The sequence below is a fragment of the Ochotona princeps genome, chromosome 16 (genome assembly GCF_030435755.1).
Source record: "Ochotona princeps isolate mOchPri1 chromosome 16, mOchPri1.hap1, whole genome shotgun sequence".
Lineage (NCBI taxonomy): Eukaryota > Metazoa > Chordata > Mammalia > Lagomorpha > Ochotonidae > Ochotona > Ochotona princeps.
Genome location: NC_080847.1, coordinates 55,688,000 through 55,701,562, shown reverse-complemented (window position 1 = coordinate 55,701,562; position 13,563 = coordinate 55,688,000). Strand labels below are relative to the sequence as shown.

The 13,563-nt window shown below is 59.2% G+C and overlaps 1 protein-coding gene across 1 annotated transcript; it reads left to right on the top strand.

Annotated features, from left to right (window-relative positions):
* The first annotated feature begins 2,855 nt into the window (after positions 1-2,855).
* Positions 2,856-10,442, top strand: KLK14 (kallikrein related peptidase 14). Its single transcript, XM_012930309.3, has 6 exons — positions 2,856-2,892; positions 6,436-6,480; positions 6,975-7,146; positions 8,881-9,134; positions 9,657-9,793; positions 10,282-10,442. The coding sequence occupies exons 1-6, from the start codon at positions 2,856-2,858 to the stop codon at positions 10,432-10,434; spliced, it is 798 nt and encodes a 265-aa protein (XP_012785763.2). The 3' UTR covers positions 10,435-10,442.
* The last annotated feature ends 3,121 nt before the right edge of the window (positions 10,443-13,563 follow it).

Genomic DNA, 13,563 nt, shown 5'->3' with positions numbered 1-13,563 from the left:
CCTAATTAACTACGTAAAGGTTGTCAAAAAATACAATAAAAAATGAAAAAAAAAAAAAAAAAGAATGGGCAGGTGGGAAGGCTGTCTCACACAGGGGGTTCTGTCACAGTCAGAACCCCAAGGCAGGATGAGCCTTCGCTGTCAGACAACGCCCAGGCACACAGACTGGCCAGGACTGCGCCTGCAGGGGCTTAGGCCTTGTTGCCACGGCAGTGGAAGCCCCAGGTGAGATGCTGGCAGGTTTTAACATGAGAGATGTTGGCTGCCTGGAGCATGGACTTGGCTTGGGGCTGACAGGATGGAGGGTGGAATGTTGGAGCGTCTAAGCCAGTCTGGATGCCGGGGCACCTAGACAAGTGAGAGAAGGGTGACTCAGATGAGGGTGACCCAGAGGAAGTAAGTGGGCAGGTTCTCCACTGCCTGCTTTGGAACAGAGGACAGGAACTGCCCAAATGGTGCAGACAGCAAGGGAGGGGTCCAGGACCATCCCTGCCCACCAGCTTTTGACCCAAGCGACCACGGAGAGGACAGTGCCGTTTGCCATCTCAGGGAATACTCAGAGTGGTGGATGTAAACTGGGTGGCTTCCACAGAAGTAGTGGAGGCTAGGTGCTGACCTCTGACCTACCTGCCTCCTCACCATGTGCACCTGTCGGGGCTGACAGTGCAGGCAAGGGAGATGTGGGATGTGATCAGGACAAGAAAAAATGCCCCTCAGGACCCAGCAGCAGAAGTGAGGGTCCAGGGACATGGATTGTACACCCTATCCTGTGGACGGGAGACCCACAGGGAAGACAGCAAGCAGAACCCCCACCTCAGCAAACAGAACCTGACAGATGGCTGGGCCGGGGCCCTAACTTGCTGCTGACACATGACGCTTCCAGCTACAGCTGGTTTCTTCCCATGGTGTGCGCCCAGAAGGGTCCGTCATCCCAGGAAGCCTGTGCGAGGACCACGGTGGTGCTGCAGCAGGCCACAGCAGGTGGAGGCCAGGGTGGGCCGCAGCTGTCACACTGGGAAACAGGAGCCCCTGAGGCCAGCTGCTGGGCCTCCTACCCCTGGAGTCACCCTCCCACCATCTGTCCTCACCTGGAAGGGTTTGGCCTCTGAACCACAGCAGCCCACGCCCTGACCACAGCCTCTTTTTTTTTTATATTAGTGATGATGTTTACATAATCCATCCGGGAAAAGTGGGCGAGACCCTTGTCTGCACGTTTCCTTTTTCTTCCCGTAACATCCCAACCACCGCATTACCCCTGGGGAATGCGGAACTGCCACCCTGTGTCACCCCAAGTTCCCCGCTGTGCAGCCTCTTCAGAGGGTGCTGTTCATGTGTTTTCCATACTTCCGACATGCTGCTGATAGCTCCACTCCACTCTTTCCCAGGTTGGTTGGGATGGCCTCCTGTTCTTCCACCACAGGGCACCTGGCCCTCCGCATGCACCCTTCCCACCAAGCCCCTGCTGCCTTCCCTCCCTTCCAGTCCCCTCCCCATGCACACCCTCACCCACCCTGGCATCTCCACCCTGCTGGTTCTCTGTAGACATCAGCCAAGTCCCCCCACTGCCCCGCCAAAAAGCAAATCATCCACCTGCCGAGCTGAGGTGCCCTCAATGCATGAGCCCCAACTTCACCTGGGCACCTCCTATGCCATCACCCTTCGCCTGCCCTGGTGCCCCCTGATGGGAAGACGCCAGACAGACTGAGCCTACACTTCCTGCCGCCCACAGACTCCCTCTCCGCCCTTTCCTCCTTCCTTCACAATGGGAGAGGCGTGGGCTAATCCCACCTCCCAGCAGGATGCGTTACACCATCCAGCCCTTTGTTCGCGGGCATCCCAAGCGCCCTCGCCCGCCTGGGTCCAGGATCATGGTTGCTGCTCAAGGTTGCACAAGCCTAGGGAGGGAGGACCCCACGCGGCCACAGCTTCCTGGCCTGCACGGGGAGGACCACGAGTCCTCACGTCACAGGCCAGCTGGGAGTAGGACGTGGTGAGCAAAGCTGTGTGTGTGAGGCTGTGTGTGGTGGACATGGCAACCAGGGCTGATGCCCTGGACAGCAGAGCCAAGGGTCAAGGGCAGGCCTCGCCTCTGCATGTGCCTCCCGGCCTCTCCTCCCATCCTCCCGTCCTCCCGTCCTCCCGTCCTCCACGACAGGCTGCCCCCATCTCGGACATCCTCTCTGCACCTGTGCAGGGCAGGCTTTCCATGCCCTCGCTCCTGCGTCCTCTCCACTGGCCCCTGACCCGCCAGTCCCTGCCCAGCTCAGGGCCTCTGCACTGACTGTGGCATTTTGCTGTTTTCGTTAGGTATGTGTATGCGTGTATTTGAACAACAGAATAGTGAAGAAAGCCATCTTCCACCTGCTGAGTCGCTCCCTAGTGACCACAAGGACCAGGGCTGGGCCAGACCAAAGCAAGAATGCAAGAGCTCCTACTGGGTCTCCCACGTGGGCACAAGGGCCCAAGCACTTGGGCCATCCTCTGCTGCCTTCCCAAGGTGCATGAGCAGTAAGTTGGATAGAAACTGGAACCTCTGGGACTTGAACTGGTGCCCATGTGGGAGGTCAGCACTGCAGGCAGTGGCTTAGCCTGCTGTATGTACACCAACACAGGCCCCAGGGTTTACCCTTTTGTAAACCCTCATAATTTGCAATATATACTGTGTTCAATAAGTATTGCTAAGGCAACGAACTGGAGAGAGAGCTGTCTATTTTGTTGTCTGCTGCTCTCCAAGGGCACACAGCCGCGACAGACACACTGCGAATGTTCAGGGACTGCTGGCTGAAAGGCAGGTGGGAGAGAAGGGAAGCGGGGAGGACTCTCAGACAGGACAGACAAAGCAGGACACGTGCACGATGGGAGAGTCCTCAGCCCTGAAGAGGGAGGAGACTCGTACGCTGGCTGCAGCGTGGGTGGCCTGGACGGCGCAGTGCTGGGAGAAGCAAACTCTGCACCAACCAGCCAGCACTGAGCAGCTCCACGGGGAGCAGCCAGGCTCAGGAAGGCAGAACGGAGCACACAGGAGGCCAGTTGGGGACTGACGACAGGAGCCACTGTCTACTGGGTGCAGGCATCCGGCTGGGCAGACGGAGGGGAGGCAGAGAGTGGTGGTGGCTGCCCAGTGGCAGAACGTCCTTCCCAGGGACTTGGGACGCGGATGGAGCATCGCAGGCAGCCCTGGGCAGCCTCAGGGATGGTGCTTGTGCACCTGCACGCCCAGTCATCCATCGGGTGTTGCACAGAAGCAGGCACTATACTCCAGGAGTGGAGCTTCTGCGGGGAGCCAGCTAGGATGAGGTGGGCTGCTGCAGCTGTGAGGGTCTCAACCTCCCCAGCCTCCTTTGCAGGTTTAAGAAGGCCAGGCCTGAGGCCTGGGGCTGTGACACAAAGGGTTGAGCCACAGCCTGTAGAGCCAGCATTCCACATGGGTGCTGGTTCACGTACCAGCTGCCCCTTTCCCATCCAGCTCCCTGCCTGTGGCCTGGGAAAGCAGTCGAGGATGGCCCAAAGCCTTGGGGTCCTGCACCCATGTGAGACACCCAGGAGCTCCTGGCTCCTGGCTTCTGCTTGGCCCAGCCCTGGCTGATGCAGCCATTTGGAGAGTGAATCAGCGCATGGAAGATTCTCTTTCTCTCCCTCTTGCTCTGTAATTCTGCCTTTCAAAGCAATAAATCTTTTTTTTAAAATAAAGCAGGGACCAGGCCCAGCGCAATAGTGTAGTGGTTAAGGTCCTCGCCTTGAATGCGCTGGGATCCTATGTGGACGCCAGTTCCAGTCCCAGCGGCTCCACTTCCCATCCAGCTCCCTGCTTGTGGCCTGGGAAGGCAATCGGGGACGGCCCAGAGCATTGGGACCCTGCACCCGTGTGGGAGACCCGGAAAAGAAGTTCCTGGCTCCTGGCTTCAGATCATGCAGCACTGGCCGTTGCAGCCACTTGGGGAGTGAATCAGTGGACAGAATATCTTCCTTTCTGTCTCTCCTCCTCTCTGTACATCTTCCTTTCCAATAAAAATAAATAAAACAGGGACCTCATGTTTTCCAGAGAATTCATGACCTTTTTATTATGTTTAAGTCTGTCCCCACGCAGGACCCCAGCGGCAAGAGGGTCCCCTCCTCCCTCGCACGGTGCATGTCACCAGGGAGCTGGATGAGGGGTCCGAGCTGGGCATCCTGGTCACCCCAGTGTGGGCGACTTCCCCAGCACTGTCTTACCTGTGTGTGACAGCATTGCTTCATGCATATGTGAACACGTGTGTACATTACTGCATCTATGTCGTGTGTGTGTGCACGTGTGTGTACATGTGGTTTGTTTCTTGTCACTGGTTCTCCCTCACCAAGACTTCCTGCCCAGAGCACAGTGTGGGGTGGGGGCCCAAGGGGCAGAAGTGGTCCACAGGAAATACATGTGGCAGGCAGACACGGGTGAGTGGGCCCACGTGCGGGTGCCCAGGCAGAGCCAGGCTAAGTCTCACAGTGACCACGGCACCATTCAGGAGGCAGCTGAGGGCCAGGAGAGCACAGGTGGGGCTCTGAGTCACCGCGTGGTCCCGCACCGGGCTGCCAGACCCGGGAAAATGACCATCATTAGGGCATTTAACAGGCTGGGGGAGGGGCTGAGGACAGGCCCGCCCCAAGTTAGGAGGGAGCCCCCAGCCCCAGGGCCCCACGGCAGGCTGGAGAGAAACCCTCCCCATCTCACAGGCTCTGCCTCTCCTGTCCTGTCCGAGTCCCCACCCCAATTTCAGTCTCCACCCTGTCTCTGTCTCTCAGTCTGGGACTCTCTCTCTGGGTCTCTGTGCCCCCTTTCTCTGTGTGTCTCTGTCCCCCCCCCCGGGTCTCTGTGTCCTCTCTCTCTCTCTCTCTCTGGGTCTCTGTCCTCTCTCTCTCTGGCTCTCTCCCCGCCCCTCTCTGGATCCCCACTCACACTCTCCATACTTCACTTTCCCTCACTGCTCTGCTTAGGTTGGGCATCCCCAGCTCTGGCACCAGCCCTCCCTCCCACTCGAGGCCCCACTGCCCCACCTCCCAGGACAGAGGACCCCAAATGGGAAAGCCAGAGGACGCGACTGTCCCTGCCCAGCCAGCTGTGTCCTGTTATCAGTCTTGCCGACCTCTCTGTCCAGCCTGGCCTCCTCTGGGCAGGTCCCCAACCCCGGATGTCCTCACTGTCACCTGTGGCCCTGACTTCCTCCTGCCACACTTCACCAGTTCCTGGCTGCTCTCCCCCACTGTCCGGCACCACCGCTGGTACCCCGCCTGTGGGGGAACGCATGGGCGGAGGAGGGTCTCTACCACTCTCCCACCCCACCTGCTCTCTCTGTCTATTCTGTCTCCATTTGCTTCCCCTTTGTTTCTTTTAGTTACTTATTTACCTGAAAGGATGTTTCTGTGTGTGTGTGTGTGTGTGTGTGTGTATGTGTGTGTGTGTGTGTGTGTGTGAGAGAGAGAGAGAGAGAGAGAGAGAGAGAGAGAGAGAGAAACTCTTCCATCCGTTGGTTCACTCCCTAGATGGCCGCAGCAGCCAGAGCTGATCCTAAGTCGGGAGCCCAGAGCCTCATCCGGGTCTCCCATGCGGACGCAGGGCCCAAGCACTCGGCCGTCCTTCACTGCTTTCCCAGGCGCAACGGCAAGAGGCTGCATCAGAAGTGGAGCTGCTAGGACTCGAACTGGCACCCCTCTGGGATGCTGGCCTTACAAGCAGGGTCCCCACCTGCTCTGCCACGGCGCTGGGGCCTGCTTCCCTTGGCACATTTCCGCTCTCAGTTCCTGGGGGCACCCTGTGCCCCCCTCCCCATCTCGGTTTTTCTCCCTCTATGTCTTCTGTCCGGGGCTCCATTTACCTTCCTCCTCTTGGCCCCCTCTCCTCAATGCCCCCTCTCTTCAAAGCAGCTCTTTCTGGGAGTCCCCAGTTTCTCTGAGGAACTCTGCACAGCCTCCATCCCCAGGCTGTTCTCCCCCTCCGCCCCACTGCACCCCGACTTCCCCAACCCACCACGAGTCCACTGCCCAGCCCCAGCCCCCAGGCGGACAGGACAATTACAGCTGCTTCTGCTGCCACAGAGGCTTGGGAGGGGACGAGGCCGGGCAGTCTTGGAATGGGAACAAGCAATAAAAAGGAAGGCAGGAGCAGGCAGTGGGGGCCGGGCCAGCTGCCCAGACGAGGGATAAAAGGCTTTGCCAGGTGACTGCGAAGGGAGTCCCCACCCTGGCACCTTTTCCCACCCAGCCGTGAGCCGCTCAGCATCCACAGCCCTGTGGTCACTGCTGCGGGGGCCACCCAGGACCCCGCCCGCCACTGGCCGCTGCTCCATCCCTTCCCTGTCTCTGAGGGTCTCTGAGTGAGTCATTGTCAGCTCTTGAGTCTCCTGCAGTCACAAGATCTCGGTCTCTCTCTCTCTCCACCCCTCTCCCCTCTTCCCCCTCACTCCCGTCTAGCTCCCAGAATGCTCCTGCTGGTGGTACTTCACGTCTTGGCTGTAGGTAAGAGGGGTTCGAGGCCAGGGGACCCCCCCCAAAGACTTTGGGAAGAGCCCGAGACAGGCTCCTGGGGACGTGGGGTGCTCCTAGGGTTCCCCAGTGAGAACGAGGCGGGGAGGGGAGCTGTGAGGTCCTGAGTGGATCAGACCCCAGGTTCTCAATCCCATTGGAGAAGAACCCCAGGGGTGAGTAGCAAACCCTGGGGTGGATCCTGCTGCATGGGAAGGCTGGGAGCCCCTCGCGGGTGTTGGTGGAGACGGTGTGGGCGACAGTGGGTCGTGTGAGCTCAAAGGCGTGTGGAGTCAGGGGACAGAGATGCAGTGAGGCCCTGGGCAGTGGCCTTGGAGCTGTCACCGAGGCGAGGAGGCTGGCAGGGGCAGTCCTGGGACAGTCAGGGGCGTGTGGGGGTGGGAGATGGGTAACGGCTGAATGGGGGAGCCAGATGTCCTATGGGGTCAGGGATGGGGAGAACATGCTTACTGTGCTGCTGCTCCCAGCCACGGCGCAGAGCCAGGAAGATGACAACAAGATCATCGGAGGCTACACGTGCATCCAGAACTCCCAGCCGTGGCAGGTGGCGCTGCTGGCGGGCCCTGGGCGCAGCTTCCTCTGTGGGGGCGCCTTGCTGTCAGCCCAGTGGGTCATCACAGCTGCCCACTGTGCCCGCCCGTGAGTGCCCCACCCCTGCCCTTCTTCTTCTTGGGTTAACGGGGAGCCCAGAACCGGGAAGAGAGAGAGAGAGATAGCCCAGAGCCCTGGGTAGGACTCACAGAGCTAGCTGGATCCCCATCTAAGGCCTTAAAGAAAAGCCTAGAACCAACAACACAGCCCCAGGCAAGGCATCCCTGGTGGTATGCACGTGCTGTTGAGGTGCTGAGAGCTCAGAGCCCGCGGGCCCAAGCAGGCCTCAGCTATGCTTCCCCACAGCCTTTGTGAAGTCCCTTCTTACAGCCCAAGCCAGCCTCGGGGCAGAAGCCAAGACTGCCCTGTTTCACATCCAAGAGGACAAAAGCACTCCAGAACCCAGAGCTGGACCCCAGGCCTGGGGTCCAACCACAAGGCCTGGGGTCCAACCGCAAAGGCCTGGGGTTCAACCGCAAGGCCAGCAGGCACAGTTGTGCTGTTGGGGACCCAGTATTCTAGGATACAGTGCCTCATGAGGACAGCCTAGACCCAGGTTTCAAATGCCAGAAGGCAGATCCTCCTCTGAAGGCACCCCCCTGCCCCACCCAGGGATCCCTGAAGTCTCTCTCAGATTTTAGGCCTAAACTGAGAACCCAGCTCGTAATCAAGATGTCAAACTCCAGGCTAGAGCTATCCCAGAGTGCATGACAAGCCAAATCCAATGCCACAAACCCAGGTCCCAAAGACAACCTCAGTCCAAGATATAATATAATCCCAGGGCGGAGGCCGGCCTCCAGGACCCCGAATTCAGGCCACAGCCCTGAGAGCCAGAAGGGCTAGGTGGAGACCCAAGCACTCAGACTGTGAGCAAGGCTGCTGGGCATCAAAGGCTCGGGCCAAGGCATAGGGCCTCAGAGCGCCACCCACTGGCTGAAACCGAGGCCGCAAGCAAGAGCTGCCTCAAGGCCCTTGGCTCAGGGGGTGGTGCCCGCCCTCACAGAGCCCCCATGTGGGGACGGTACGCCCCCAGAACCCAGAGCTCTGGCCTTGAGGGACCCCGGCCATCTCTAGAGCTTTGACCCCAATCCAGAATCAGAACTGGCTGGAACCCAGAGCCTGGGCCTCCATCAGGATGGGGCCGCGTGCACAAGAGCCACTTGATGTTTTTTCTTAAAAGATGTATTTATTTTGTTTGGAAGGCAGAGTTAGAGAGAATAACTGGTTTGCTGGTTTGCTCACTAAATGGCCACAATGGCTGGAGCTCAGCTAGCCTGAAGCCAGAAGCCAGGAGGTTGTTCTGGGTCTCCCATGCGGGTGCAGGGACCCCAGCACTAGGGCCATCCTTGACTGTTTTAGCATTATAATGCTTGGGCATTAGCAGGGGGCTGTATCAGAAGTAGAGCAGCCAGGACTCCAACTGGCACCTGTATGGAGTGCTGGTGCCATAGGTAGTGGCTATATATGCCATGCCATGGCCCCGGTCCCCAAAGCCATTTGATTTAGAGCTAAAACCAGTCCAGTTTCCCTTGGAACTCAGAACCCACACAGACCCTGAAACTGGGCCCGGAGCGCTCAGCCATCCCCACACCCCCAAGGCAGGAGCCAGAGCACGGCCATAGAAAGAATACGGGGAGGCTTGTGGGACTGGGTCGGGAGAGAACACCCAGGCAGGAACACTGCCCTGCGGTGGAGGGGAGCAGGCTGCACCTGGGGGGGGAAACACACCAGGAAGCAGCCTGTGAACAGTGTTATTCCTGGGGGGTGGGTGTCTTGGGCCAGGATCCTCCGGGTGGCCCTGGGAAAGCACAACCTGAGGAGGTGGGAGGCGACCCAGCAGGTGCTGCGCGTGGCCCGGCAGGTGCCACACCCAAGCTACAGCTCCAGCACCCACCAGCACGACGTGATGCTGCTGAGACTGGAGCAGCCAGCCCAGCTTGGGAGGGCCGTGAGGCCCATCGCCCTGGCCCAGTCCTGTGCCAGCCCCGGGACCTCCTGCCGTGTATCAGGCTGGGGGACAACGTCCAGCCCCATCAGTGAGGACCCCATAGCCTTGATAGAGGGGGATAGGGTTCGCATCCTGGGTTCCAGAATGAGGGCTGGAGCCCTGGGTGTGAGGGAGGAGGGGCTGGAGCCCTGGGTGTGAGGGAGGAGGGGCTGGGCTGGAGCCCTGGGTGTGAGGGAGGAGGGACTGTGCTGGATCCCTGGGTGTGAGGGAGGAGGGTCTGGGCTGGACCCCTGGGTGTGAGGGAGGAGGGGCTGGACCCCTGGGTGTGAGGGAGGAGGGACTGGGCTGGACCCCTGGGTGTGAGGGAGGAGGGTCTGGGCTGGACCCCTGGGTGTGAGGGAGGAGGGTCTGGGCTGGACCCCTGGGTGTGAGGGAGGAGGGGCTGGGCTGGAGCCCTGGGTGTGAGGGAGGAGGGGCTGGAGCCCTGGGTGTGAGGGAGGAGGGTCTGGACCCCTGGGTGTGAGGGAGGAGGGTCTGGGCTGGAGCCCTGGGTGTGAGGGAGGAGGTCGGAGTGTTGACCTCTGCCCTGACCCGGGTCCCCCAACCCCAGCCAGGTTCCCCAACGCTCTGCAGTGTGTGAACGTAAACATCTCTGAGGAGCAGGAGTGTCAGCGAGCCTATTCGGGAGCCATCAGGGACGGCATGGTGTGCGCAGGCGTCCCGCAGGGTGGAAAGGACTCCTGTCAGGTGAGGAGGACTGGGCTGGAGTTGGACTGGGAGTTGGGGGCCCCCTGGAGAAACGGGCCTGGCTCCCGTCCTCCTCGGGAAAGTGGGACGACTCTTGTGCTGGGGCCACTGGACCATCCTCCCTCCCTGGGAGAGGCGGGGGTGTGGGGAATAAACAAATGAGAGCGAGGCGCATGGGGGGCCTGTGGCCTCGGGTCCAGATGCCATCAGGAGTTCCATAGCCCACACGGAAGCGCGTGGCTCCTGACCGTAGCAGGTGGTGGCTCAAGTCCTTGGGCACCTGCCAACAATGCGGCAGACCAGGGTGGAACCCTAGCATGGGTTGCCCGCCCACCCCCGGAGCTGGGAGCCCCCAGCGCCGCGTCCCAGCCTCCCTGACTCTGAATGCACTTGCGGCTCCGCCCACCGTCCACTGCCCCCGCCCCGTCCACCGCCCACCGTCCACCGTCCACCCGGTCTCCTCTCTCTGTCCCCTCTTCCTCCCTCAGGGTGACTCCGGGGGACCGCTGTTGTGCGGGGGACGGCTCCAAGGCGTGGTGTCGTGGGGCATGGAGCGCTGCGCCCTGCCTGGCTACCCCGGAGTCTACACCAACCTGTGCAAATACGGAAAGTGGATCCAACAGACCATGCGGGGCAAATGAGGCCCTGCGGACCTGCTAAGCATGCCAGCCGGCTACCTGCTCCCCTGTCCCAGGGCCCCCCATTCCGGCTTCCTCTCCTCCCCTGTAGTTAGTTACTCAAGCCCCCCTCAGCCGCAGAGGGCGGGACGCCAGCTCCAGGTTCACAGGGGACCACACCCAGCGCTCCCAGTGTCTTCAAAATGCATAAAATCATAATAAAAACAGAACCCTCGTTGAACGCCTTTACTGCTCCTTTATTTCGCTCAAGGAATGTGCACAGTCCCTCACTCCCACCCCGCACTGAGCGGGGGTTGTTGAAGCTCCACCGGCAGCGCCGGGCAGCCGGGGCACGCACCTGTTCCTACCCGGATGCTCCTCTTCCGATCCAGCTCCCTGCTGATGCACCCAGGAAAGCAGCGAAAGATGCATTTTGAGGTCCTTGTTACTGACATAGGAGACCCAGATGGAGCTCCTGCCTTCAGCCTTAGTCAGCCATCTGGCCTTTTGGGGAATGAGCCAGCAGGTGGAAGATCTCTCTCTTGCTGTTTTTTGTTTTTTTTTTTTTTTTTTTTTTTTTACAGATTTATTTATTTTTATTACAAAGTCAGATATACAGAGAGGAGGAGAGACAGAGAGGAAGACCTTCCATCGGATGATTCACTCCCCAAGTGACCACAACGGCAGGTGCTGCACCGATCCGAAGCCAGAAGCCAGGAACCTCTTCCAGGTCTCCCACGCGGGTGCAGGGTCCCAAGGCTTTGGGCCGTCCTCGACTGCTTTCCCAGGCCACAAGCAGGGAGCTGGATGGGAAGTGGAGCTGCTGGGATTAGAACCAACGCCCATATGGGATCCCGATGCATTCAGGGCGAGGACTTCAACGGATAGGCCACACCGCCGGGCCCAGAAGAAATTTTAAAATCTTAAGAAAAAGAATAAAGTAGCATGCCATGCCCCCATGCGCCCCCTCGCTCTGCTGCCCATCCGTGTGCCTAGTCTCTGGCCTGGGTAGACTAGGCCCACTGCAATCCGGCCAGTGCCTTGCTGCCTGGAGGTGGAAGGCCCCGCGTCCCAGCGATCCTCCCAGGGGGAGAGCCCAGTGACTCACGCGCCTGGATTCAAGGGCTGGCAGAACCTTTCTCTCATTTGCACTTTTTAATCCCCCGGCTTCTGTACCCTCCTACCCCAAGGGCGGCCACACAGCCAGCCAGCCAGCCAGCCCTGGGTTTCCGGCACCCTGGGAAATCTTGCAGGGTGGCCCGGCTTGCTTCTAATTCAGCTGCAGCCATCATGTTGGCTGGCTTGCTTTCACACCCACGACTCTTCGTGTGAACTTACTCTGCGCCCACTGAGTGCCCGGCAGGCAGCGGTGTCCTCACTCAATGTGACACACACAGAGCCAAGAGGGTAATGTAAAGCGAAGCCGAGCGAGTCGTTATGAGTAAAAAAGGCCGCTGGCCCCGGGCAGGGCGCGGGCCGGGGATGTGCCGGAGCCAGCTCCTGTTGGCAAGTGCTTCCTGGCAAAATACCAGGAATTTTAAAAGCTGGTTGCTAAAGACAGTCATCATTAAACATGAAGTTACATAAATTAAATAATTTCCTTTTTAAAACAGTCAATGAAAGCTGGGGTTCGTCTGCTCCTAATTACGGTAACGAGCACACACGCTGGGAGGATGCTCCCCTCCGCGGGGGTTGTGTGGGGGGCTTCTGGACAGCTCTTGCTGAGTCTGTCTGCTTGGCTTCCCACCAGGGGGTCTGACAGCAGGCGCATGGGGCGTCCTCACACCCCAGAAACCGGCAGGCACACAGCTGTGGTGCCCCTGTCAGGCCTTTACCTGGGAATGACCTAAGGAACTGGGCGTAGGTCTGGTTGCAGCACACTGAGTTCATGCTCCCTGGGACACGGCTGGTACTGGGGCGCTCTTTGAGGACAGCTCTGGGACTGCATGCACCTGCTGCCCCCCACCACCACGAGAGACCCTAACAGCCTCCCTTATCTCTCTCTGCTCAGGCACTTCACCCCCTTGGAATTATGAAGTATCTCTTTAACGACATATTTATCTATTTGAAAAGCAGTGATAGTTCCCAGCACGATGGCTCAGGGGTTCAATCCTTGCCTTGCATACACCAGGATCCAAAAAGGGCATCGGTTCTTGTCCCAGCTGTTGCACTTGCCTTCCGGTTCCCTGCTCCTGGCCCGGGAAAGGGTGCTGCAGCCACAGGGAGACCCAAGAGGAGGCTCCTGGCTCCTGGTTTCAGATCAGCTGAGCTCTGGCCGATGCAGCCACTTGGGGAGCGAACCAGTGGACGCAAGATCTTTGTCTCTCTTTTTCTCTGTAAATCTGCCTTTCCGAGAAAAATAAATAAATCTAGAAGAGAGAGAGGGCCTCTTTTCCATCTGTTGGTTCACTTCCCCAGATGTCCGCAACAGCCAGAGCTGAGCCAGGTGCAAGGCAGGAGCCTGGAGCTCCCTCTGGGTCTCCCATGTGGGTGCGGGAGCCCAGGCTCTTTAGGTGCCTTAGCAGGTGGAGGCAGAGCAGCTCACACAGAATGCCGGCGCTGCGGACGGCGGCTTAGCCCTCAGCCCCCCAGCGCCAGCCTCCACAAGGTGTCTCTCTGTGTCTGGCGACTTCCCTCCCTTGATGAGGCTGGGTATCCTGCCGTCCTTCACACCGTACCTGGAGAGGGACGGAGGGAGTAGGAAGCATCTGTTTTACTCATGCACCCTCAGCCGGCTCCGTCTGCCGTCCGCGTGCCTCGTGGATCTGACTAACATGAATCACACGGCAAGTGAAATTTCTTTCCGTTGATTTCATTCCTTTTGAATCTATTCCCAGAAGAGGAGCTGCTGACCCACATGCCATTTCTACTCCCTTTATATATATATTTTAAAGACATGCTTATTTATTTGAAAGGCAGCGTTATAAGAGAGGTCTTCCATCTGCTGGGTCACTCCCCAAATGGCCACAGTGGCTGGGGCTGGGCCAGGCTGAAGCCAGGAGCCAGGAGCCTCTCCCACGTCGGTGCTTTGGCTGCTTTCCTAGGAAGCAGAGCAGGTAGGGTTCAAGCAGCGTCCATATGGGACGCCAAAGCTGCAGATGGAGGCTTGATGTGCTATGCGACAGTGCTGGCCCTACCTCTTGTAATCCTTCT

Bases quoted from the DNA above. Each gene is read 5' to 3' on its own strand.
- KLK14 (XM_012930309.3), top strand. From the start codon at position 2,856: ATGGGAGAGTCCTCAGCCCTGAAGAGGGAGGAGACTC. The intron at 9,135-9,656 runs GTGAGGACCCCA...CCCCAACCCCAG, and splicing joins GACAACGTCCAGCCCCATCA to CCAGGTTCCCCAACGCTCTG. The intron at 9,794-10,281 runs GTGAGGAGGACT...TTCCTCCCTCAG, and splicing joins GTGGAAAGGACTCCTGTCAG to GGTGACTCCGGGGGACCGCT.